We start from the raw sequence: 27,884 nt of genomic DNA, 5'->3' as shown, positions 1-27,884 counted from the left end.
ACCAGTATAGTTATACATTCCATTGATACTGGAGATCATGCCCCAATCAGATCTGTTCCGTACCGTGTGAATGGGAAAGTTTTGAATGAGATCAAAAAGGAGGTGGAAGATATGCTGGAATTAGGAGTGATCAGGGAATCCATCAGTCCCTGGGCCTCAAGTATTGTCCTGGTTCCGAAAAAAGATGGAACGACAAGGTTTTGCATTGATTATCGGCTAATCAATAAAATTACTGTCCCAGATGCGTATCCTATGCCTAGGGTAGACGCAATGTTAGAGTTATTGAGGGCAGCAACCATTATCTCTACACTAGATCTCTGTAAAGGATTTTGGCAAATGGAACTAGATGAGCAATCCAGAGCCAAAACTGCCTTCAGTATACCAGATGGGTTATATGAGTTTGTGACCTTACCCATGGGACTAAGGAACTCACCAAGTTCATTTCAGAGGCTAATCAATACTGTGTTGCGAGGCATGTCAGATTTTGCAGTGGCCTATATCGATGACGTGGCCATTTTTAGCAAGTCGGTGCCTGAGCATGTCCAACACCTGACAACAGTATTGGAGGCCTTAAGAAAAGCAGGCCTCACAATAAAAGCTAAGAAATGCCAGTTTGGACTAAAGGAAGTAATCTATTTAGGACATAAGGTGGGGAGTGGGAAAATCACCCCCTTATGGAGCAAGGTGGAGGCAATACAAGCGTGGCCGATCCCCTTAACCAAAAAACAAGTAAGGGCATTTCTGGGTGTGGCTGGATTTTATAGGAAGTTTGTGAGAAATTTTGGAGAAATAGCAACCCCCTTGCATGAATTAACAAAGAAAAAGTGTTCTGAGCGTGTGGTATGGACAGATGAATGTCAGAAGGCTTTTGATCTACTGAAGCAAGCCTTGTGCCAAGGACCCATATTAATAGCACCAGACTATGAGAAACCATTCATCGTGGCTACAGATGCGTCGGACCTGGCGCTGGGAGTCGTCTTGCTACAGGAGAGAGAAGGCACCAGACATCCAGTGGTGTACCTGAGTCGCAAGCTGACGCCGAGGGAGAAAAACTATTCATCGGTCCAGAAGAAGTGCCTAGCGGTCGTGTGGGGACTGAACAAGTTGCGCCCATACATGTGGGGACGAAGATTCACAGTGACTACGGATCATCGGGCCTTGTTATGGTTGCAGACTATGAAAAACCACAACACTATGCTGCAGAGGTGGTCCTGGGCCCTACAGGACTATCAAGTGGACTTCCAGTTCATAAAAGGCAAGGACAATGTACTGGCCGATGGACTTTCCAGGCAAGTGGCTGGGACTGCAGTGACGTCACCAGACAGAGGAACAAAGAAAGACATTTTCCCCATAGAGACTTTTATTTGTTAACGCGACGTATAAATCCTGGAACAGGAATAATACTCTGCTGTTGTTTAAGGGGGGGGAAATGTGATGTTCCTATATTAATGTATATATGGTAAGTGTTGGTTGTTTAGAAGATACATGGTAAGTGGAGTGAAAGAGGGGGAGTGAATGGGCAGTAGAATGCGAGATGATTGGCTGAGTGTTTAAAATGGCTGAGTGTATAAAAGGAAGAGTGAGAGTGGAATCTGGGGGGGAGAAGAGAACTGAGTGGGTTGCTTGGTGGGGTTTAGAGAGTTGTTTACCAGGAGGGAGGTGGAGTTCGGATTAGTATTGAGTAAAATCATATGCTTATGTGCCTTAAGAAGAAATCTTGTTAATCTTGTTAGCTTTGTTATCTGTAATAAATACTTAATTTGGTTTACCAAAGGCCTGATCCTTGGCTGGGGTTTCACAGACCAGAAGGGAGGGTAAGGTAATGACCAAGGCTGAAGGGGAACTGTAACAAATGGTGGCAGCGGTGAAGAGAATAACAATACCAGTATTCAGAGTCTCTGGGAATACTAGTATTGGGACGTTACTGGTGGTTGCCTAGCAGGGGGTCTGTTGAGATCTGTGCTAGAGCGGGGAGACAAACCATAAGAGAGAGCGGTCCGGACTGGTGGAGTCCCTGGTGGTGCCTAGTGACAGGCAGTAGCCACGCACTGGTAGGAACCTGACAGGGAGAGCCAGGGAAGGACGCATCATAAAGACAATCTTACTCGGCCACGAGTGATCGCCAATGAATGAATGAATGATGGGCCAAATCTGGCCTAGAGACTGGCAGGTCTCCAACTCTGCTGTAAACATTCAGCACATCCCTCAAGGAGCTGCGGGATGGGTGGGAATGTTGATTGGATTTCTGGTAATGTAAAGGCACAAAATTGTTACAAAGTACCCCTAAAATCCAGCTTTGTGATGGCAGCCTGTACCTGATGAGTGAAGTTCTATTTTGGCCTGGAGCAAGGGTGACCTGTAGAAACAATTCATAGACCTCCCCCCCCCCGAAATATTTCACATTGCACACTGATGGCACTGTAAAAAGTTCTTTCCTCCTAAAAATGTGTATGTTCATTTACTGTAGACATCAGAAAGAACAAATATGATTCAACTGATGTTACTGATTTTACGATCATTGATTTTATGAAAGAGACAGCATAGAGCTCCATAAGACAAAAACTTAGTCCTCTGCTTTTTATTTTGTCATTTCATGCAATCAGTCCCAAACAGACTGCTCAAAAAGTAACAATGATGTTTGAGATAAATAATCTTTTTATTCATTATTGTTGTAAACAGCAATGCTACACAACAAGAAAGAAAAAGTATCAGAAGTATTGCATACATCGCCTGCAAGTTTTGAAAATATTGTATTCTAATTTGTCCTCTTTTTTATTCCCTTCAGAAAAGGATAATCTTCTGTAAAGTATGTTTTATACAAACATAAGTCATGCTTTTCAACTGTTCAGAGTCTGCTCTGAGCTTCCTGAACTTAGATTTAAAAACTAATTTTAGCAGAAGGAGAAATAAATGAACATTGCAAACAAACTGCAGTGGGCAATAAAATGTTTGTCTGGAACAAAATAAAATCCATTTCCAACAAAAAGGGGGGTAACAACACGCAGCAACCCTCTTAAGTGTTCCTAGAGATCAATCATTATATTCTTGCCTCTATCTTCTAGATTTCTGGGGAATTCATAAAAATAAGATACAAAAAAGAACGGGGTGACTGAGAGCAAAGTAGTGTCATGAATTTAAAACTGGCTGTTTGAAAAGGAAAGAAACAAAGTTAGAATTAATATTGATCTTTTCGAATAGTGTTTGAACAGTAGGATGTTACTAGGGAAGAGCAGAAGGGATTTCCAAGTACTCATCAGAAAATAAGGGAAGAGTAATTTTATGAGGATTATGAGGATATAATGAAAGTTGTGCACTAGCTTCCAGTTTATCTCCAAGCACAATTCAAAGCATTTGATTTCACCAGTCTTCAAATGACAGGGTTGGGATCAAACCCCTCAGTGAATGTTTTTAAAAGACTTATGTGTGTGGGGGGGGGGATTATTTGGCTAAAATTGGGAGGAACTGGGGTGGTGTGTGCGGATTAGTCATAGTCAGTTAATTCATATACTACATTTTCCATGAATACATTTGTGCTGAAAGTGGTTTACAAAAAATAAGCTGTTGACATTCAGTAGTAGGCTAGCCATAATACATAATAAAAATTATATCACTACACCACTAACAATTAAACAGCAATTCATTTAAAATATATAAAAAGAAAAGGGCATAAAATTTTCCAGTAAGTCAATTAAAAATATCCCAAACCCACCTCAAATGATAGCATTAGGACCTAGCAATTCCCTGCCCCCCCACCAACACTGTTTGATTTGATCTGAGGTATTTATGCACTGCTTAGTGTTCAGAATTTCTAAGCTGTGTACGTAAAATGTTTTAAAACCATACAAAAAAAAAAAAGAACATTTTTATACCTAGACTGAAAAGGCTGGATACCCCCACAGACTTTCTCTATCAGCAGCTTCCTTGTGATGGTTCCTAGGGCAGAGGGCAAGGCATGACAGGTGCAAAAAGAAGTATCTCTCCCTTTCAATAAGAGCTCTCCTCCCCCAGTGCAAGCACTAGTTTTCACCTCTAAAGCCCAAAATGTTCTGAGACCTCCTGAATATTTGAAAAACTGCCTTTCTTCCATATGAAAGTTCATTCATATAGTCAGAGCCCTTTCTACAGCCCTCCCCTTTGAAACACCACTCCCGAAGTTTCCACATCGTACCTACACTTTTAGGCAAATTCTATTTATTTTTTCAGACTTCTAATAGAGATATATTATGACCTTCTGCTAATGTTAATTCAACAAATTTTGATCCCTTTCTGACAAGACCGTCCAGAGAATATTTAGCATCTCTGCAATCCCTTAGAGAGCTAAATATCACCCAGCTTAGATGTTGAAAGATGTAACTCATCATAAAGGTAAAAACTTTCATTATGCCCATTCCCCAGCTTAGTACATTTATGTTCTAGCTCTTTAATTCCTCACCCCAGTTCCCAGAAAACAAGGCTTGCATTGATCCTAGTTGCTCCGTGCAACACAGACTTCCAGCTTTTGCTCTTAACTGCCTCCCTCCAGCCTGTATCTCCTCATGCCTGGTGTCTTGCCAACAACCATTTTCAAAATGCTGAGATCAGACTCCAGTGGAACATCAGTCTAAATCTGAGTGTCTCCACTCCCAAACCATTCCACAAACTCATCTGAAGGCAAGTCATTATATCTAAGTCTCAGCTTCTTACTTGCAATATGGAAGTGATCATAAGATCATTCCCAACATTTAGCTTGGGGACATGCTTGTTCCATCTCAATGCAGGAGGAAGCATCTCAAGACTTCCTTTCAAAGGAAAGGGATGAGGGACTACATGGCCTTTACTAGCCAATTTGTTTAGGGGAAGGGTTGCCTATAAAAGGTGGCCCCTACCCAAATTCTTCCTTCTTCATTGCAGTATTCCCATTCTCTCACACTTTCAGCAATTTGGGTTTTGCCAGTTGCCACTTGAGGCTGAGCAGGAATTTTGGGGTGCATTCTGATTGATCTTTGAATGCACCTTTTTTCACCTACTTCATACTGCTCTTAATTTCATTAACGTGATGGGTTTGGATTTTATTTTGGCTGTTTGGTTTACTTAGTGTGGGCAGGTAAGCGACTTAGAGCTTGGCTACTATCCTCATGCATGTTGGGTGGGGGCACACTTCACTAACCACCTCCAACTGTTGGTCAGCTTCGGGGGCTGCTTTGTATGGTGCTCTCTGGGCCTGGCAAATGCCACCTGCTGAATGCTGAACAGCAAGGGTGGCTGGCATCTGTCAGGTCACACACCCACAGCTTCCCTTTATGTGAAAGATGCAACTTGCCTCTCATCATGCCAGCTTGTGTGACAGAGTTAATCTGGGGTAGTCTAGCCCTTAGCAGCAGGCAGGAGACTTTTTACCTGCCCACACTTGTTGGAAGTGATTGGCACAGGTTCTTTCTTGTTATATTTTAATAAATATAACCTTTTACCAATTCCTTTCATTCTGGATGTGGAACAATTATCCATCTTTCAAGGTTGTTGTAAGGATTGCTGCGATAATATATCTGACGTGCTTTTAACATTTTAGAAAATAAATGCTAATCCTACATCATCGTCATCTTATCTAACCCCTGTCAACGCTCCCTTCCTTCATTATAGTCCAAGGTTTGTTCTTGGTCACAGATCATAGTTACGGAAAAGAGACTTTAACTACAATCCTGGGTTGAAACAACACCCTGATCTAAGTTTTGGCTTAGTTGCTGCACCACACTGAGCTTTAAAAACTCAGAGAGGAACAAAGTGGTTCTGATCTCCTCCCTAGAAGTCAGTGCATTTACACTAGGGATTGGCATTGCTGTTTAGTTAAAATCAGACTTGGCACCAGATATCCTGATAGTCCTCAGGTTTGCTATCTTTGTGGACCGATTCTGAATGCTTTGAGTTTTCCCACTTTTTTCCAACACTGGAATTTTTTTTAAAAAAATTGCATCAGACTTTGCTTTGTTGATGTGTAACTGGTAAGCCTGTGTCTTTGCTTTGCAGCCCGTATCTTTGCTTTGCTCAGCTGCTCTTTGCTTTGTAGTTCATTTGTTTGCTTTGCTCAGCATGCATGTTTGCTCTGCTAACCTTAAACTGACATTTCTTTGCCTTGGCTTTGCTAAGGTGAAACTGACCATCATGTGTGTTTGCTTTGGGAATGATAAACTGAGGAACCTGTGCCTTTGCTTTGCTAAGGTGAAACTGCCACCTGAAACCTGTGTGTTTGCTTTGGGAAAGGTAAACTGGCAAGTTTATGCCTTTGCTTAGCTAAGTTGAAACTGACCACCATGTATGTTTGCCTTCCAAAGGATAAACTGATAAGCTTCTGCCTTTGCTTAGCTAATGTGAAACTGACTAGCCTGCCTGTTTGGTTTGCATTAAACAGATCTCTTGTTTTCTCCCACGGCTGGGGCAGGGGGGGTCTAATACCATTCGGAGGGAGGACGAGAATATGGAATTGGGTGGGTGCGCATTGGGAAAACATTGTTAACAATATCATTATTTTGGGGGGAGAGGGGAAACAGAACAGTAAAAGTAAAGGACAGCGGGAAAATAACTAACCCAAAATGCAACTGCCTGCCAATTTGATGGAATGCAATTGAACAGGCACCAACAAGCGGATCCCATCCCTAATTCATACTAAGCCTTAGTTTGCTTAATGCTATGTGTGAACAGAGCATAGGTATAGACAAATATTCATAAACACACCCCATTACCTACCTCTTGGCTTTCCCATAATACTAAATCTTAAAAAGATAAGCCAAATATAAGCTTTTAAGGAAAAAGGTTCTTAGTCAAGCCACACGGCTCTTCTACCTACTCTCCCATCACAGTGCATCAATACACACCACACACACTCACAAAGCCAGCTCCTCTCTGTATAGTTTATTTATTTTCTAACATATGTTTGCTCTCATTTGTATTCAATAAAATCTTGCCATTAAAGTATGAGAACCATTATGAAAAGGGGGCAATGAGGTAGAAAGCTGTCTTTTAAACTTTTTTTTTTGTTATACTGCACTAAGAAAAAGGTCCTGGTATATATTTAAACAGATACGACGGGTACAATCTGTGAATCCATATGCCCTGCAATAAATTTAATTTAATCCTTTAAAAAAATAACTTGACAGGAAAGCACAGTTTAGAGGGCTATATTGTACTCCAAATTTCATTTATAATAAATAAAGTAAAATGATTTGCTGTGCCACTATAATCTCTCTACATACACTGCTGTGGGGTTATGATTTTATACGGTACCATTTCCATAGCTAGTAGTGAATACAATTTTAGAGTTGTCAAAAATGTTTTGGATAGATTTGAAATACATATCATCTCCTTGGCAAACAGTTTACATCCTGTTATAGCAGTTCTTTTGGTTTCTTTTTAGCTGAAGCAAAAGCAAGCAAAAGAAATCTTTCCAGAATATCTATAATAGCAATTATATTCATTTATTACAATATTTGTTAAATGCAATTGGAAAAATGAATGCAGCACACCTCCTTCTCTGTTCCTCTAATTAAATGTCATGTGGCTTGGCATTGCTTGCAGCACTGTTGGTATGTTTGGGAATTAATCAAGATTACAGACAACAGGCCTATCAACAGCTGTTAACCATAGTAGCTAAACAGATCCTCCATGTTCAGAAGCAATATATCTCTGAATAACCAGCTGCTGAAGGACATATATACCCTGTTGGAGGTCTCCCAGAAGCATCTAGCTAGATGCTTAAAATAGGATACCGGACTTCACAGATGGTTGGTCATAGATAGGGGTCTTCTTATGGTCTCATGTGAGCCTATGTTTAAAATACAGGCAGTGACAGTAGGCAATTTGCCATACATACCATGATCAACTACCAAGAAATGTGAAAGGTAGCTAGAGGTAAACAGAATACATAAGGATGGAGAAAGTTAGAGGGACTCTGTAAGATCTAATATACTGCCACCAAGGTTTAATTTTGGGGAAGTCATTGTAGAGCACTGATGAAAAATCAGTACTTGGGTTACCAATGGGCATTTTCATTACCTCACAATGCTCCTTCAAAAACTGGCTTGTGCAGATACTTACTAATCATGCTGACAATATATCCAGGTTAGATAATATATTTCCCCTCCCCAAGAGGCAGAAGACTCTTCGTATTTGAATGTCCTATCCACTCTGTTTGCCCAGCACAATCATATAGAATATGAAAAATAGGGCAAATACCCCACAATGATATTTGTCAGTTTACCAGCAATAACCCCAAAGGGATTATATCAATTGGCTGAACTGATAATTTAGTTTTGAATTATTATGAGTTTGTATTGAACAGCTTTAATTATTTGTTGAGTTGTTTGGTTTTGCTTTACTCATATGCTATTCTGTTTTTTAAATATGATTATATTTCCGGAAACATTCCTTGTTAATTTTAAATGCTATGTTATCATTGTGAGCCGCTTTGAGCTTGACTTTCTTGTTGGAAACGTGGCATATAAATATTAAAATCAAAAATGAAATCAAAACGTGCAAACTGTCAGCATCATTTTAGACATTGTGATGGCATGGAAGATGAAGAAGGATGAGGTGTATTTGCTTCCTGCTTTCTTTGCCCTGGTGTAATGTCTGAAGATACTCTATGACAGGAACAGAGAAGTGGTCGTCAGTGATGCTATATATGCATTGTTCACGAATACTCCAGATGGGACAGCTGAATCATAGTAGCAAGAAAAAACTTCTTAATTAGCATTCCTGCAGTCCAAAATATGGAGCAGTCTGTTTTCTGACAGGCCCAGGAGATTTAAACACATGTTTTCAAATTACTGCTCTAGACTACTTCCATGCTAAAAAATAAAAAATAAAAACAAAACACTGCACTGAATACAATGCCAGAGTTTTCAAATGTTCTCTAAGATCAAATCCTAATTGCTTTCTCCGGCGGTTGTTTCTACTCATGCCAATTTGAATTACTTAGAGGCCTTCAGATCCTGCTATTCCAACTAACAAGTGTCTGGAGTTCTTCAAGCCTCCAAAAGCGTCTGCAGAAATGCACTTCTGATATTAAGAGTTACTTTACAAGTAGTCAAAGAGAAGCACTGGGACCCACTGCAGAGGTCCCTGAAGACCAATGTTCCACTCCCAAATGAAACACAGTGAGAAAGTCAGGGTTGTAGTTGTTACAGTGACAGACATCAGAAAAATACGGTCTGAAATGAAAAACCAATTAAACTGTTGAAAGCCTTGTTCAAGACATTAAAGGAATATGAAGACAAATTGCTTTATTTACTTATTTATTTATTTCTATTTTGATGGCATCACTGAAATCAAGACTGGCCAAAATGAGCATTTAGGCACAGCAACAAATAAAAGAAACTCTGAAGTTCAAATTAAAACTGGATGGTTTAAGGCCAGATTCTACCCAGTTGCTTTTCACAAAGAGCAGTAACTTTCTTCACCAGTGTTCTCAACTATTTTTGCATAGGTTAATGGAAACTGATACTTGGAAGTAAAAGAGAAATAGTATGAGACACAAGGGATGGCCAAATGGGATAGATAAGTGGAATAAAAATAAATCACCACAATAAACAGAGCAGCATGCAGGATGTAAACATTTGCTGTGCACAATATTGGTGCATACATTTTCTTAATCTTCAGTTTCAAGGCTCCATCATTTTGCAAGCTCAGACTGATGCAGCAAAGGGATGGTGCTACACCCCTGAAAAATAATTTCTTAACATTTATTTCAATACACTAAAAAGAGCTGTGTTCGAAATAATCTCTACAGCTCTGACAAAGCACTTGTTTCACATATAAAGCAATAAAAGCAAGAGAAATTCTCACTGGTGCTGCTACACAGACACCCTTTCAATATCATTGCAGTACAAAACTACCAGACAGTGAGCTAGCAAGGATTGGTAGGAGGGATTTGCGTAGATGAAAATAAATGACTTGATTTCTCCTGTACCTTCTTGCATTTTTGTTCCTGAACATAAATTCTTCTACATGAATATTTCAAAGTGGAAGGATGCAGAAAAGAAGTTCCATATAAATCCACAGCTGCTATGGTTTAGTGACTAAGGCTGCAATCCAATACATGTCTACTGGGAAGTAATCTCCATTGGGTTTGATGGGATTTACTCCCAGGTAATCTGCAATGCTGTACCTGGTGCTAAATCTCACTGAAGACAATGGGACTTACTTCTGAGAAGACATGCAGAAGATTGTACTGACAGGATGCACCAGAACCTGGTTTCATGTCCTGTTTTATAACAAGCAAAAAAACTGCAGTTTCCAGGACAGCAAGGGAAACAAGACCAATGCTGAAGCAGCATGTGCAAGGGTAGAAGAGCAAGGAGGAAGCATGCGGGCACCTGGCTCATTCATGGTCTGATAAAACTTGATTAGAACAACATTCTTTGAAGGCCACAGAGAGCTAGCCTGTTAATCTCAACTGACAATGTGTCCTAGACCATGCCTAATGATCACCTGTGACTGTACATTGCACATTAGTATCACATAAGTGATGGTAATAGATAAGCTGTTTTTTTCAGGACAGTCTGTCCACTAACACTCTTTTGAGGCATCCCAGGGTTTACCTTGACACAGTTTGACAAACACTGCTCTAGAAGGTATTATTGGGCTAGAATTTAAATGCACTCCATTTCCAAGGTAGGAAGATCTCAAGACCACTTTGTAACTATGCTAAACATGTTTTCATTTCTCTGCCTACAACATTTGCATTGTGTCTTTCCAAATCTCAAGGTAAACTACAAAAGAAAAATTGTAAACACAGTAACAAGTTAAAAACAATAAAACACAACAATGAATTAATTAAAAGGCTCAAGCAGGGACCGTAACAACAAGCCCAAGCCTAACATCACTTTTGATACTGTGGTTGATGTTTGGCCAAAGACTGTTCAAAATAGGTTTTTGTATCCCCTCTGAAATACCAAGAGGGATGAAGAACTCCAAACCCCTTTGGGGAGGACACCCCACAGCCTTTCAGCAATCTCAGTGAAGACCTTGCTCCAGGGAGCTGACGACTGTGATGTAATAATATCTGAAGCAGGGCCTAGCCTGCAGAATGCAGATGGCAGGAGCTTACTTGCCTTAAGCTTTTTTTATGTACCATTATGTACCAACTCAAATTTAATTATACCCTCCTCCTCTCCAATGTTTCAGTAAAGAGTACCTTTCAACTCACAACAGCAAGTAAACGAAAGGAAAACACAGCTTTTCTCTTTGGCTGATTTTAATATGTTCTTCTAAACAAGTTTATACTTTATATTCACCTTGCAATATGTTAAGAGAATAGCTATTTTTTTTAACCCACTGGAGCTGGATAGTGTCATTTTGAAAGCTGCTGTGTTTCATTACATTTATTTTGAATGAAAAAAATAAATTGCATTTTTTGGTAAGAACTCTAGTACAAATGCAACAAAATACCATTCAGATGCTTATACACAGTGCTGTGATCAAACTTCGTAAAATATAGATTAGTACAATTACAAAGTCCTACATCACCATATAAAATAAAGAAAACAAAGTCAAGTAAAACCAACATAACTTCTATTCAACTTTCAAACAGAAAAAAACTAATAAAATGTTCATAAATACCTACTGAAATGTGATATATCCTGACTTAGAACAGCCCGTTCCATACACTTACTGAACTTACCCTTAACTTGCTAGACCCATATATTCACCCATAAAGTCATGGTAATAATGCAACGGGTTTTGTATTGGAGAGGGACAGGTGGACAATACTAGATTAATAGTGCCATCTACCATCAAATGTCTTGTGGGAAGGATTTCAGAAATGAGAGAGGGATGCAGGGAAAGGCTACCTCAGAGCATGCTCTAGCTGGACCTAGGTCCTTTCTACTACTAAAAATCCTGTGAGAAGCACACTGATGACATTTTATATCTTGACAGTGATTCTTTTGTTTTTTAAAAATATATAGTTGTTAAGCTGCCTTGGAAAGATCTGTATCCTGAAAAGCAGGATATAAAAAATTGCAGTAATAATTTTTTTTAAAAGATTGCTCCCCTATGAATGAGGAGAGTAGAGAGGAGCTAGAACATGCCATCTTTCCTTCTCCATCCAGCATGCTTATCCCACGTCTGATGCCACTAGACGTCTACACATGAGTTTATGTATATACAAAATCTGTCATGCATAGGTCCAGGTCTTATGATCAATATCCCAGATACCATCTGGGAATTGACTGTGCAATCTGGATCTACACACACTGGATTTCAAATGCATTCACTTTTCAGATCATTATGACCAGACACGGACTCCAGTTGCACTGGAGGTGCAGCAGGCAAGCAAGATGAGCAGGAACAAAAGACATGCTCTCACTCTACACACAGGGGAATAGTAAGAGTATTGTCCAATCTAGCCTGGTATAGCATACAAACAACCTTTTCATTTATTATCATGAATGAATTCATCCATTTATTTGATACCCTGCTTTTTATTGATTGTGTCCAAAGTGGCTTACAAACCTTTAAGATATATGTAGAACAGAATAAAGAGAGTATGCTTTTAAACTAGAACTTATAGCCTGACACACAGATTTATGCTTCCTTATGTGACATGCTCTGTCAAGAACTACAAACCCCAGAGTTCCTACGTTGTGCCTAGACAAGAGGGATGGAAAGCTGGTGGGATGGACAAAGCACCATAATGGATTTCAGGTACAGTGGAAGCTTTGGATGGAAGGATCTGTCAATTTTGGTTCTCTCAGTTTCTCATTTTTCCAATCTTAAATTTAGTTATCCACATTTCTGCTGCAATTTGAGATTTTAGTGCACATTTCTCCTAACAAACACATTTTTGTATGAAGTTTTGAGTAATGTACATATTTTTGCAAGCACGTTTTCTGACTATAATGCATGTTTGTATATTATTTTCACTAATATATTCATTTTTATGCATACCTCCCCGTAATATATGCAGTTTTGTAAGCAATGTTTGGTTGGAGAACTGCATCACAAATTCAGATAAGTACGAATTTTGAAGGATGGCTGTGTTTCAGTTCTCATATTGTTTCAGGAAGTGTGAATCTGATAGATTCGGGTTTGAATGCAATTGAATTGAATTTCTCCCTTACCCCTAGCGGAAGCCAATACTGACAGGAGATTTAGAGACCCATGTAAATGTCTAGTTTAGACGCATCACATACTACCATGTCTGGTTATAAAAACAAATCAGGCAGCCAGAAATGTAAGGAGGTTAAACAAAAGGAACTAAAAGAAGCTGAATGATACCAATCAAACTTCCTATTTTTGAAAACAGACAAGGCCTTTCTGCAGTTTGCCTTAAGCAATACACAAACTAATGAACTAAGGATTTAATCATATACATAGTTACACGGGAGTAAAAGTCACTGAAATCAATGGGGCATACTTCTGAATATACGTGCATGGGATCACAGTGTAAATGAGCAAAACAAGATGAAACTGATTTCAATATATGGGAAAAAATGGAAATGGACTACCTTCAAGTCGATGCCGACTTATGGCTACCCTATGAATAGGGATTTCATTGTAAGCGGTATTCAGAGGGGGGTTACAATTGCCTCCCTCTGAGGCTAGTCCTCCCCAGCTGGCTAGGGCCTGCTCAGCTTGCCACAGCTGCACAAGCCAGCTCCTTCCTTGTCCGCCACTGCCAGGTGGGGGGCAACTGGGCTCCTTGGGACTATGCAGCTTGCCCATGGCTGCACAGGTGGCAGGGCATGTAACCCCTGAGCCACTCACTGTGGGGGTGATCTTTAGCTGGCCCTTGACACCCAGGAGACACGAGCGGGGATTTGAACTCACAGAGGACCATGACATATGCCATAAATATAGCAATTTCAGAATTAAAATAAAAACATTTCTGACTCATGAGATGTTATTATATGGGATGGGATTGTGGTATATGTATAGGAGCAGGCCAGTGTTACAAATCTGTACTCCTCCCCCCCCCCAAAAAAAATTATGCTTGGGCAGATGTCACCATGACAGGACTGCAGAAGCATGCGTATAGTGTTGAGAAATAGAAGTGTAAAGTCCACCCATAAAATGAGTTTTTTTTAAAAAAAAAATCAATTTCTTTGACCAGAATTAACATAGTTGCTTTGCAAACACACATTCTGAGATTTCATCATGAACCAGTACAATTTAATTGTGTGTGGCCACATTCTCATCATACATTTATTCCACTATTATTCCACTTTAAACAGTCATGGCTTCCCCCAAAGAATCCTGGGAAGGGTAGTTTGTGAAGGGTGTTGAGAGTTGTTAGGAGATGCCTTATTCACCTCACAGAGTTTTGATTTTCAGAGTGGTTTAACCATCAGATCTTCTTTGCAGAGAACTCTGAGAATTGCAGCTCTATGAGGGGAATGGGGTCTCCTAACAACTCTCAGCATCCTTCACAAACTACGTTTCCAAGGATTCTTTGGGGGAAGCCATGACTGTTTAAAGTGGAATAAATGTACGGTATGAATGTGATCTGTCATATGTATTATAATCTGCAGTTCCTATATTTATTCAAATTATGTTCGGATTTTACATTTTCTATAGAATGTGTTGCATGTTTCTAAAAGGAAATTAATTTTTAAAATAATCAGCAATGAGAGGAAATTTAACTGATGGAAGTTTAAGAGATATAAGGGGGTGGGGAATCTTGACTGGATGAAAGCAATAGCAAGGTTTGGCAAGAAAATAATCTAACAAACTGGTTTATAGGCCATGGATATCAGACATCTTTCTTCTATGATTAAAATGTGGTTTGCACTGATTCTTTTGACTTCCCATATTTCATTTCCTTCTCCTCCTTACAGTACAACTGGCAGCTCCCTAATTGGATTTAAATTTTAAAACATCTAGCTAGTACATTCAAATTTAAATGTTAGTATCTCAATTTCTTTCTTGAATGGATATCTGAAATAGAAAGATGTTGTGGTCTGGTGATAAATACAATATATTCAGTAAGCCTACAGTGACATCATATGGTAAAAAAACCCACAATTTTATTACTTTCTATCAGCCTCTATCAGATACTTATGCTAAGTCACTATGCACTAATGGCTTTCACAATAATTCTTCTTATAGAAGAAAGAGAAAACATGGAGATTCTTACTGTGAATTTCTATTCCCAGAAGTTCCTGGAAGGGAATTCCTCAATCTGGGATGGTACCTCCCTCTGGCTCTGAAAGGCAGGGTCCAACTTCTAACCACCTGACCCAAGGAGAGGGGCACCCACCCTCCAGATTGGCTAGAAGAACTAGGATGACCCCTCAACCCGGTCAGACTTCAACTAACCTTCCACACTACCAACAAGAAAGGACAAATCAGAACAGTGAGGACAGAAAGAACAGCCAACTGGCCACTGTCAACTAGACAGAAACATGAGAACAGCAAAACCCAGGAAATCCCACTGGAAGTCCCTAACTGCCACCCCACATGTATGGCACTGGCAGAAGCCACTTAGAATCAGCAAGGCTCAGCACAACTGGAATGAAGAGGTGGGGGAATGCTGTCCATGAACCTCTGGGAATAGAAAATCACTATAAGAATTTCCATGTTTTCAGCAGTGGTTCCTGGAGGCATTCCTCAATCTAGGATATACTAGAGCAGTACTCCGATGGGTGGGATTCTAGACACCACAAAATAATGGCTGCACCACCTTTTGCAGGACCTTCCAGGGATCCTGAATGGAGTGGTGAAGCAGCTCTGGAAACCAAGGTCTGTGTGGCCAAAGTGGAGCCACCAAGATGAACTTCTGCCCTCAGCTAACATATCTGCCTGTGTGACAGCAGACTAAATGGAGGAAAGGCCCCTTCATAAAGAAGGCCCCTTGGTCAAACTGCTGTCAGTGCATCCATGCCCAGGGCTTCCAGAGACAGGTAACGAGAGAAGAAGCTGCTGAGTTGAAAATTGTTGCGCATCGCAAAGAGTTCAACCATGGGATGACCAAATTGAAGAGTGGTCTGTTGAAACACCTGGAGATGCAACCACCACTCTGAATCTGATATGGTAATCCTGCTTAACCAATCCACTGTCACATCCTGCACCCCTGTCAGATGTTCCGCCGTCAACGACAGAAGCCATGACTCCGCCCAGCTGACAAGAGGACACACTTCATAAGTGTCTTGGACCTTGTGCCACCCTGACAGTTGACATGCAGTTTGGCAGAGACATTAGTTCTCATCAACGCATGAGAGCCTGTGATGTGAGGTTCAAACACCAGCAGGGCCAACCCCATTGCCCAGACCTCCAGCTAATTGATGCTTCTTTGTACTTCCCTGGTAGACCAAACTCCTTGGGTAACATGGGCATCCATACATGTTGGCATCCATCACATTCACCTTCCAGACCAGTATCTCTAGCTCACCCCCTCCAGAAGTCTGTGAGGGACCACTCACCACTGCAACTTCTTGCAAAGTTCAGGTTCTATAAAAATATCCACACTGTGACTGTGCAATCTGCTCTTGGAATGGCAGAAGAACCTGAAGCAGTGGCCGAGAATGGAAGCGAGACCAATTCACCAGGTTCTGGCATGAAACAAGCATCTCTTGAAGCTTGGTCAGCTCCATCAGGTCTACCATTTCCAACAGAGAAATGATCTTGTCCACTCGCTCCTGGGTGAGGCATAGGTGAAAACTGTCCAAGTCTACTTGAACTCCCAGTTGAATTATGGTCTGGGTGGGCTCCAGAGCACTCTTCTACATGTTCACAATGAACCTGTGCTGCTTCAGGCATGCCAGAGTGGTCTGAACACCCCTCCAACATTGCTCCCTCGATGGCACCCAGATGAGGATGTCGTACAGATAGGGATGTATCCACACCTCCTGGGTCCTTAAGTGTGCCACCAAAGCAACTAGCACCTTGGTGAAGACCCAGGGGGCGTAGATGAGACTGAACGGAAGAGCCCTGTACTGAAAGTGCCTTCTGTCATAGCAGAATCAAAGGTATTTCCTATGCACGCGATGGATGGACATGTGAAGATATGCTTCAGATAGGTCAATGGATACCATCCAGTCATCCTGATTGATGGCCGCTGCTATTGACTTCAGGGTATCCATCTTGAACTTCTTATACCGCATTCTTCTTTCACCCATTTGAGATCCAGACAGACGAATGTCCCTGGTCCTGGACAGGTAGACCTTCAAGGCTCAAAGTACATTCAGGGAGTGCCAGGCCTTCTCCAGGGGATGAGTCGGCTGAGGGCAAAAGGAAGGCAAGACGATATCCTGACTGCAGTGAAAAACAGATGAAACCTTAGGTTGAAAAGTAGGATGTGGACATAATATTACTGACTCCTCATGGAAGATGCAGAGAAGGTGGGCAATGGACAAGGCTGCCAAATCTGATACCCTCCAGGCTGAAGTAACTGCCACAAGGAACAGGACTTTGTACGAGAGCAGATGTAACGATGCAGACTTGAGAGGTTCAAAAGGAGGATGCTGCAGTACCTGAAGGACTTTTGGAAAGCTCCAAGAGGGAAACCGATGGACCACAGGCGGTGACAGGAGAGACGCCCCCCTCAGGAAATGCTTGACCAAGCGGTGTGTTCCAAAAGAAGGCTGGTCCGATCATGCAGACAATATGGATGAGATGGCTGAGGCCTGCCTGCAGAGCATATTAGGCTTCAGTCCCATTGAGAGACCTGCATGAAAAAAACCAAGTAAGTGATTAACTTTAGCCCTGGAAGGACAGAGTTGTTGTTTACAACACCATGCAGCAAAGGCTGACCATGTGGACTGATATATGCAGACTGTAGAAGGCCTTCTAGAGGCCAAAATGGTAGCTATGACGTCCTTAGAGCACCCCCAAAAGCTTCAGGTGGCTCCATTCAACACCCAGGCTGTCAGACTCAGCCACTCAGAGTTCGGATGATGAAACAGATCCTCAGATAGCAGTTCTGTTGACCATGGTAGACACCATCGTTCTTGGATTGAGAGAGCCAGCAGATCCAGAAACCATGGCCTGTGTGGCCAATAGGGCGCCAGAAGAACAATCCGCGCATGTTCTAATGTGCGTTCTAGCAGTGGAACTGGTGGGAAGGCATAGAGTATTCCTCTTGGGCAAGTGGTTGTCAATGTGTCGATTGCTGTTGATGATATCGGGCAAAGAAGCTTGGAAGTTGGGCATTCTGAAACAAGGCAAAGAGATCGGCGATGAAGGGACCGAATAGACACTGCAGTTGAAGGAATACCTTAGGATGCAATTTCCACTCCCAAGGAAGATCCTGTTGTCTTTTGAGCCAGTCTGCTGCTATACTGAGGTCGCCACTGAATTGCTCCGCTCTCAAGGAATGTAGGTGACATTTGGCTCAGTTGAAGATGAGAGCCAATTCTGCCTGGAGGGCCCTCGATCGTGTGCCCCCTTGATGGTTCAAATGCGCCTTCATGCTGATGTTGTTGGTACGAATGAGAACATTGGTCAGATGGAGCTTTGGGTGAAAGTGAAGGAGGGCCAGATGCACTGCTCATAACTCCAGCAAGTTTATGCTGAGGCGTCACTCAGAAGCTGTCCGCTGACCTTGAACAAAGAGGGAACTGAAGTGGGCACCCCACCGCAGGAGACTGGCATCGGTTGTAATCAGTATCCTGTCGGGTTCTCTGAAGGGAGTTCCATTCTGCAGATTTCTGGCCACCGTCCACCAATCAAACGACACCCTCAGATGATGTGAGAGGTATACCCTTCTGTGTCTGGAGTTGGCAATGTCCAGCTGAAAGGGTAACAAAGCCCACTTAAGTGGTTGGGTGTGGTGGTGAGCACAAAGGACAATGTGAATGGAAGAAACGAAGAGTCTCAAGGCCTTGGCTAGAATCATCACATCCTCCCACCTTCTAGTCATCAGGTGGTGGGCGGTGTGAATGGTGGCAGCTATTCTCTCTGGGGACAGGAACACCATCACACAAGATGTGTCTAAAATGGCACCCAAGTGCTGAAGATGCTGCGTCAGAATCAGGTAGCTCTTCTCCAAATTCACAAGGAAGCTGTATTCCCTCAAGGTGTTGAGGGTGAGACGTATATGGGTGGATGCCTGGGACCTGGAGGGTGCCCTCACCAGGAGGTCATCCAGGTAGAGGTAGATGTGGATTTCCTGGAGCTGAAGGTAAGCCACCAGAGCAACCAAAAGCTTCATGAACACCCTTGGTGCTGATGAGAGACCCAACCATAGAGCCCGTATCTGCAGGCTGTGAAGACCGAAAGGACCGCTAGTATGGGTAAGACGATCTGCAGGTGGCTCTGTGATCATCTCGTTTAATAGTGGCTAACATAGGCTTCTTCTTGTCCTTGGGATCAACAAGCATTGCCTTGAGGGCCTCATCCCCAAACAAGAAGGAACCAGAATAGGGAGCAGTGGCAAGGTTGATACAAGCTGTATTGTCAGCATCCCAGTGGCGCAGCCAGAGGGTGCGGCGAGCTACCACCCCTGTGGACATAGCCCTAACAGCAAATTGCATTGCATCAAGTGATGCGTCAGCTACAAATGCTGCGGCCTTGTGTAGCTTGACCACAGTCTTGCACAATCTCGCCTGGTCAGTCTCTGGATTATCAAGTAATTCATCATGCCAAATCATTGAGGCTCTGGTTATTAGAGAGGCTGCACAGGAAGCTTGAATTGCATATGCCAAAGCTTTGTCGGTTCTTCGAAGAGTGAAGTCCAGTCTCCATTCAGATGGGTCTTTGAATTGCAAATCACCTTCCTTACGAAGAAGAGATCTGGAAACAAGAGCAGAAATAGCCCCATTCACTGAAGGAACTTTCAAAAAAGTCATGAAGTCAGGGTCTAGTGAATAAAATTTGTTCACAAACACTGTCACCTGATGTGCTTGAAGAGGACGGTCCCATTCCTCTTTCGCCATTTTATTGAGAGGGTCAGGCACTGGGAAAGAATGAACTGAAAACTTGGGAGCTTTCAGTACTTTCACCCCCTTGACTGGAGCCAATGGGGTTTTGGCTACGGGCCCCAAAACACCCAGAGTACTTAAGGCTTTGCGGAATAAGGCTAGATAGTCCGAAGGATCAAACAGACAATGCAAGCTCTCTTCCTCTCCATCTGACTCCCTGCTCCACTCCACTTCCTCCCCTTCTGGGGTGATTAAGGGATTGAGTGGGTCAGGCTCAGCTTCAAGGGCTTGACGGAACCTACCTCTGGTGAAATCAAAAGGGTTAAGAGACAAAGCCCATTGTTGTTCTGGACCAACCTCAGACGAGGGTGAGGTTTGCATCCGATGCATAGGCCTTTGAATCTGAGAGGAGATAGAACTAAGTCGTGCGTCTCTGAATTGGGAGAGAAATGCCTGGTTCAAAAGCAGACCTTGCAGAGGATTCAAGGATAGCTGGGGCTGTGGTGAAGCCACGGATGGCCCAGGCTGCTCAGGCACGGGGGTTGTGGAGGGTGGGGGGCACCACAGGAGGCTGCTCTGGGAAGCCCTTGAATTCTTCCCCTGAAGACTCAGCAGGTGAATGGAAAGCGGCTTCCAGGTTCTGTTAGCTGTCAGCAGAAGCGGCACATAAAGACAGAAGGCTGATATAACAAGCTCGTCTGTTAGCCATCTGTTTAGCAGAAAGACATGACGTTTTAGCATACTTTGAATGGGCGCGCTTGAAAAGCCTATGCTTAGATGACTTGGCTGTATGCATGGCCCAAGTTGTTGGTGGCTGCGAAGGGACTAGTGGCTGCACGTCACTGATGAGCTGTGGTCCGGTAATTAATTCTCTAGGTGCAGCGGAAAGTAGCTCAACCATGGTAAGCACGCACACAGTACAGGGGAGCAGTACCAGACAAGGTATAAATGTAAATAGTCCGATGGAGGCGGTAAGTCACGTCACATGCACACAGACTGCAGGGTGCAGTGAGAAAGCAAACACACACAGGTAGAGGGGTGCGGTGGATTGAGGGAGACCAGTAGAATACGCCCACGGTAGAAGGGAACAGTATGACCTCAAGCAGCCAATTCCTTTATTAACTCCTTCCACAAGCAGCCTATTCCTATATTTTCTCCTTTTTCCTCTTTTTCTTCTTCCTTCTCTTATTTTTCTTTCATTTATATTTATTTTATTAAATATATATATATGAATACAATATATAGTCTATATTTTCTCCTTTTTCCTCTTTTTCTTCTTTCTTCCTGTTTATTTTTATTTCATTTATATATATATCACTATAATGGGAATTCCCTCAAACTTATGCCTCTTTCTTCATTGTCTCCTGCTTATTCCCTGTGCAGGGAGGGGCGGGATCGGGAGGAGACCAGTAAGAGACAGCACTGGTGACACAGAAAAAAAAGAGCAGGAAAAATGACAGGCAAAACGGTGGACGGAGGAGGAAAAAGGCGGGAAAACAGTAAACAAAGTGGTGGCCCATGCTGAAGGAGATGGCAAAATGGCAGGCAAAAAAGGGTGAAAAAGAACTATTGGCGGTTCTAAAACAGTAGAAGGAGACGTTGAGTGGAGCGAGCTCCCACGCGCTCCGAGCCAGAGACTGAGGCAGATGGCAGGAGAAAGGGGTTGTCACCCACACTCTGGGAAGGATGGGAACCACAGCCGCGAGCTCCAAGGAAGGGAAGGGCGCAAGGTAAGAAACAAGTGGAGCCACAGTTGTGAGCTCCAAATGGGAGGCCAGGCGAGCTGCCACAAGCCATCATGACCTCCAACGGAGGAAGGAGCTCAAGGGCAGGAGCGATTTGAGCCGCAGTTGCAGGCTCTGAAGAGGAGGCTGAGAGAGCTGCCATGAACTGCTGCAAGCTCTGAGGAAGAAGAGAGTGCTAGGCCGGGGGCCATCAGAGCTGCAGTTATGGGCTCCGGGGGGGAGGCCAGGCAAACTGCTGCAGCTCTGGGAGGGAGAAAGGTGCGAGGCCGAGAACGATCGGAGCAGCCACCACAAGCTCCGAGGGAGACAAGGACGCAATCGCAGGACCAGGCCAAGCAATAATTGGAGCCGCAGGAGCAAGCTCCGAAAGACCGGGGAAGGAGCAGGTCTAAGGAACAGGCCGGAACAGTAAGGAAAGGCTGGGAAAGGGTACCCACTGGCCCCACCAGAGACCCAACCTGGGGAGAACCCAAAAAGAAAATAACTCCTTTTTTTAACATATAAAAAATACAAGCTCAAAAGAAACGACAAACACTAAATATTAGCTAACAGAGAGGTAGCAAGAGCAACAAGGAACAAACTCACAGAGAGCTAAGGCTAAAGGATCCAACCTAGGACAAAGGCAGGAATGGAATGCGGTCAAGCCAGATGGAGCAGCCGAAGTCTTGACTCTTGCATTCCTCCCTTTGGGCACTAGGCAGCATTACTACCCACCTGATGCTATGCTACCTGGGGGAAATTATATGATCACAACACAGTAAGCAATGAGTGTTAATCAATAAACCCATGAACCCAGATCTTTGGTCATCTGTTAAAAATTCTCCATATTAAGAGCAACTCCACCATTATCAGACAACCACATTTCTTTTTTGTATAGCTATGGCAATTGTTTTTATAAATGGCCCAAGCCCCCAGCTTTTGGTCCTACATTTTCTGAGAATACTAGGCCATTTCATTGTAAATAGAAAAAACTTAAATGTGCAACAGGGAGAAGAAAAAGAGAGGAAACTATGCAAGAAATTTAGGATTTGAGCTGCTTACTCTTATTCTTGCAGACGGCAAACTTGGTCTTGATTTAAAGACTTCCAACTATTCTGAAATGTAATATTACAAGCCAACAAGCAAATAGAAGAAATAATTAGTTTTCACACTACAATAACTTTTATATAAAAAGGTGCTGGGCGAAGTCATAGAAAAAGTGGACACAACTACCTTTATGTGATCTGTCCAATTAATTTTGAAGATAAATTCTATTTGTTACCTAAAGTAATTTCCTGTGAGAGTGTTCCAAGAAACATAATGAGTTTGGGACAGTGATTCAAACAGTGGCTTTTGTAAGCAACACAGTGAATGAATTATGGTGGAGTGCATTGCTCCACATTATTACTAATTATGTGTTAAACGTCACTCATAAAAAGTAGTCTGGGGTGCATAAGACTCGTATCACCTACCAAAAACAAAGTAGGAGAGATAGTGATGGATGAGTTCAGTAAATAAGCTGTGCTAACTCCTAATGCAGAAGTTAGTCTTCCTAGTGCATACTTTTCACAACCATATTTTCCAAAAAAATATGAACATTCCAAGCATTTTTTAAAAAAAATTACAGTGCTCAAGATGACAAAGGAGCTCTGTCCAATCCTATACATGTTTAGTCAGGAGTAACCCTACTGAATTCAGTGGGACTTACTCTATATAAGTGTATATAGGATTGCAGCTCAAAACTTGTGCATCTTCATCAGTAGCTACTACCACCCCATGTTGCAAAGCAAACTGCTTTTGAAACAGAGCACAGTTTGCTTTGTAATACCAAATTATAGCGGGGAAGGGGATACAAAATTCCACTAGGCTAGCAGAAGCTCCTACGTAAGTATCAGCAAGCCAGTAACTTCTTTCTGCTTTAGCCTCACATATTAACCAGCTCTCCATTTCATGTAAGAGCAACTCATAAAACCATTTGCAAAACTGAAGAGGAAAACTTAATTATGAGAAGATATTGCTTTATAATGAGAGCCACATCATTTGATAATACTTTCATTAAGTTAACACAAGTGATTTTTTAAAATATTAGATTACTATAATTTTAATGAAACACAAATGAACATCTGCTGATACAATTGTTGTACTTTAATATTATTTAATGCAGTTGTCTCAGAGAATGAAAATACATGTGCCCTGATCCAGAAACCCTCGGCTGCATGCACACTGCTGTTCACAAGATCTCCTCCACTAAACAGATGGCCAGCAATTGTTTGGAGGGAGGGTATGCCTGAAATCAGTTTCAGAATTTGTCCTCCCACCCCAGCCCCCAAACAGGCAATTACTACATCTCTTGTTCTTAATGCAACAAATGCAAGGCAGCATTTTAAAAGTCTTTAAAATATTATTTCATGGTTTTCTAAACTGCTAACATGAAAACAAAGACACTCTTACTAGCACAGATTTTGCCCCTACAAATTAAACATAATAATAAAAAAAGATTGCTGGATATTTTACTACAGCTCAAAAAAATCTAATGCACTACAGTTGCTTACCTTCTCTCTGTCTCACAAATACCTCAGAGTACTCTATTACAAGACCAATAAGGTACTATACAGAACATTCATTTCAAGCTCATTTTCACAAACCTTCCACCCAGTGATATTAACACTGTTCATACTTTCCACAGTTACTATTGACAACTTTTTGGCATATAATCTGTTTGGCTTCCTGGAACTGGCAATATGGATTACAGTTTAATTCTATATTGGTTTTAAGTCTTTGATATTCTGAGAGGGTTTTGTATTGTATTTTCTTTACTTTATTGAATTTTCATTGTTATATTGTATTGCAGTTTCAACATTAGCTGTTCTGGGAGCCAGCATTTGGCTAGCAAGTGGGATAAAAATGTAACATAAAATGAGTATATAGTGATTGATATTTTGGCTAGTTTGCTTACAAATATGTATTCATAACATAAATAGTCTCCAAGATTCTGATGCTTGCAAAGAAAAGTCATCCACCAAGTTGCCAAAAAGAGCATCAGCCCATGTCTGTTTCTGCGTACCCACCTTGGCTAAAAAGTTTACATTTTGTCTAGAAACATTCACTGGCAAAGTCTGGCAAGTTAGGATAGAATCCATTTGCAGTTCCTGCTAACACCCTATATTAACATGGAAAAAGAAGAGTCCTGGCTGCTACATACTAGTCTGGGGCCTCTTTGATTTGCTATGCCTAGTCTCCTCCATTTCCTAATTGATTCAAGACTGATCAATAGACTATTGAGTGCGCCGAGCATGAGCGACTTCTCAAGTAGTACTATAACATACCCACCTGGAACCTAGACCTCCTCTTTTTGTCAAAGATGAAGAAACAATGGTCTTTCTTTTGTTCACCTGAAAATTCCTGGACCACCCTACTCTGTTGTACTGGTCAATTTCAAGAGCAGTTCGGCTGAAACACTCTCTGCCTGACTGGTTTTTGCAACTCCTATTCTGGCACTTCTGACTTCAGGGTGATTCCGGTAAAGATCATATAGGGATAAACACAACCAGACTCTGAAACCCGTGACTTTGGGTGCCTGTTCTACACTCACACATCCAGTAATCTCAGCCTTGCAATGCCTTCCCATAGTTAAGGAAAGTTTCTTTCTTCCTTTCTTTTGCAGTCACCCTCTCTTCGATGTGGTAATCGGATAGATCATGAGGAAAGAGAAATATAACATTCTCACACTCTCTCTATCAGCTTTTCAGCTTCCACTGCTTCAAAGCCCCCTGCTGCCACAATCTCTCAATGCCAAAGTCTTTTGTTTTAATTTCTCAACAAAAACTCAGTTTCTGAAAAAAGCTCTCATCTCATCTCTGTTGCTCCCTCCTGGGTACCTTACAAGGGCACTTGACTACCTAGACTATGTTCCTGAGGTTACATCCTGTGCTCCTGTGTTCTGTAGTAAATGTGCTGGTTTCTGAGCCAGCTCTATTGAACTAACACTAAGGCCACAGCAAGAAGAAATCTTCTTGACACTTGAGCTATTCTGAAAAGACTTATTCCCTAGATACAGAGAAGTAGTTTACAGATATTTACAGAGACGCATCTCTGGAAGAAGTGTTTAACAAACATTCAGATTAATCCTTGCATGGATGAAAAATGCCTCTTTTTAACGATCTAAAAAATAAAGTGACTAGTGGTAATGCACATATCTCACAAGGTCTATAAAAGCAGTAATGTACATAATCTTAAAATCTTTTGCAATTATAGTTTTGTTTGGAAAATATGCAGTTGACCTACCTGGCATATCCACCTTGACCTGAGATACACCTTGCCTAAATGTTCCACTGAGAAAAGAAGTGTGCTTCCTTTTAGCCACTGCAGTTCGTGGAGGCATGTGCTCACTTTTACACTGCGATTTCTCAAATGATTTCTGAACATCATAGGAGCCTGGTGGTGGAGCTTCCTGTAATATTGAAGAAATTATCAGGTGAAGCAGCTTGACACTAACTTATGGGTTATAGTTCTACTTCCACTGTAGAGAAACCACAAGTGACAAAAAAAACCTCTGGTACCACACACAAATATGTGCAGCCAGTTCATATGAACTAATTTGCTATCAATTATGTGTTTAGGATGTGATGCAGTGCAACAACTGCTGCACCAATGGAGTCATGTAATGGTGCTGAAGTAGTGGCCTAAATCATGATGTTACCTATTTGTAGCATAGCCCAAAGTGATTTCTATTTACAACATTCACTATCACTAGAGGCAGCACAGCAGTGCAATGTAGTCACACAGATGGGGGGAGGGGACTGACTACAAGACTATCAACAGGACTATTAACAGAAACTGTTCACCTACCACCTTTTGAAAAGCTATACTAACCTTCATACCGGATGATTGGCAGTAAATTGTTACAAGGGCTGTAGTTAACCTCCGTTTTGTGTTCATAACTGGTCTAGAGGTTACTAGTAGTGGACCTTGGGTAATCGCTCCCTCTGCGTATTTCTTTTTTGACCCTCTTCTAGCAACTTGCTATGTGACTGGTGTAAATCACCAAAAATGCAAAGTTGTGATGATGACATTAATAAACAGCATTGGCAATGAAAAGGTCACTGAATGCAAACCTCGAAAGTTCTTATCTTGATTTCCAGAGACAAGCTTCCTCCAGACTGATACGGGTACCATCGAGATGCAAATGTAGGATAAGTAAAACAATGGCAGGTCATTCCAGGTGTCCTAACCAGCCTGGAAATCTATTCAGGAAAGCTATCCTGTACAGATAATCTTTCTTAACTATACTTCATCAAGTTTAATCTAGAGAGGGAGACCCATTTTGTAACTCTGACAACCTGCACACCTCTCCATGCCACTGGATCAGGCTTAGTAAGGGTTCTGTTACCTAGTAACCTAGTGCCCCAGATAAACCTTTAAGAGCTGAAATCATTCCAAGCATAGAATTGCTGATTCTGAGCCCACCCAGTCTTCACCTTGCATTGCATCCAGGGTGACAATATGTAAACTCTGTATCTATCTCTTCTTGAGAATCACATGGCAAAGTGTTATGCTCTACCACTTCATTTCCCCCTTACTGTGTAGGAGCTCTTTTTCCATTAAACTAGGAGTTTGAATGTGCTAGAATATGTTTAAATGCACCTGTGATTTTATGTATATACTGCACTGCCACAGTCAATTCACTGTTAAAATCCTTCGTGGAATAGTTCTGTGTGAGAGCACATTTTGGGGTACAGCATAACTTAGGCACACTCTCAGAGTAGCCCATGGCTGAGTCCGGCAAAAGATTCCCCCTCTCAAAGAAATATGTTTTAGAGGCTACATGGGTGGTGGACACACATAAGAATTCCGACATACATGTGTAAAAAAACCTTTTGAGAACATGAACTGTAAGTAAGAGGAAATATATAAGACTTGCCACTATTAGCAAAGAATGATGTCTGCTATGTATGCCAGCCACTCTTGCACACTGCCCATAGCGTCATGCCATGGGTGTCCATGGGGTGGGGGCAGTTTCCCCTCCCCAGATGATTCCAAAGATTCCCAATTTTCTTCTTCTTTTAAGTCACTAGCCCTTGTTGAACCCAAGTTACGAAGCAAAACATGCAGGCACTGCTCTGCTTTTTTAGTTTGTGAAAAATTAGCCTGCTCCCGCTTTTCAGTGTTTTTAGCCAATGAATCAAGCCATAGCTACGACTGACATTTAAGAGAATTGATCTAGCTAATTAGACAAAGAGAAGGTTAGAGCTGCAGGCCCACTGTCATTTTTTGTCTTCCCTGGCAGCAAAGACAAACCTTTGTGGTAAAGTAGATTTTCCTCCCTGAATTT

At 41.9% G+C, this 27,884-nt stretch overlaps 1 protein-coding gene across 1 annotated transcript in view; it reads right to left on the bottom strand.

Moving 5' to 3' along the window:
• The window catches only part of STPG2 (sperm tail PG-rich repeat containing 2), a 453,691-nt gene that overhangs the window by 247,236 nt on the left and 178,571 nt on the right, over positions 1-27,884 (bottom strand). The window contains exon 11 of the mRNA XM_061582947.1: positions 25,838-26,003. Within this exon, the coding sequence (XP_061438931.1) occupies positions 25,838-26,003 (166 nt within the window). The remainder of the gene's footprint in view (positions 1-25,837; positions 26,004-27,884) is intronic.

Source organism: Rhineura floridana, chromosome 9, assembly GCF_030035675.1.
Source record: "Rhineura floridana isolate rRhiFlo1 chromosome 9, rRhiFlo1.hap2, whole genome shotgun sequence".
In the NCBI taxonomy this organism is placed as follows: domain Eukaryota; kingdom Metazoa; phylum Chordata; class Lepidosauria; order Squamata; family Rhineuridae; genus Rhineura; species Rhineura floridana.
This window is presented reverse-complemented; position numbering and strand designations above follow the sequence as displayed.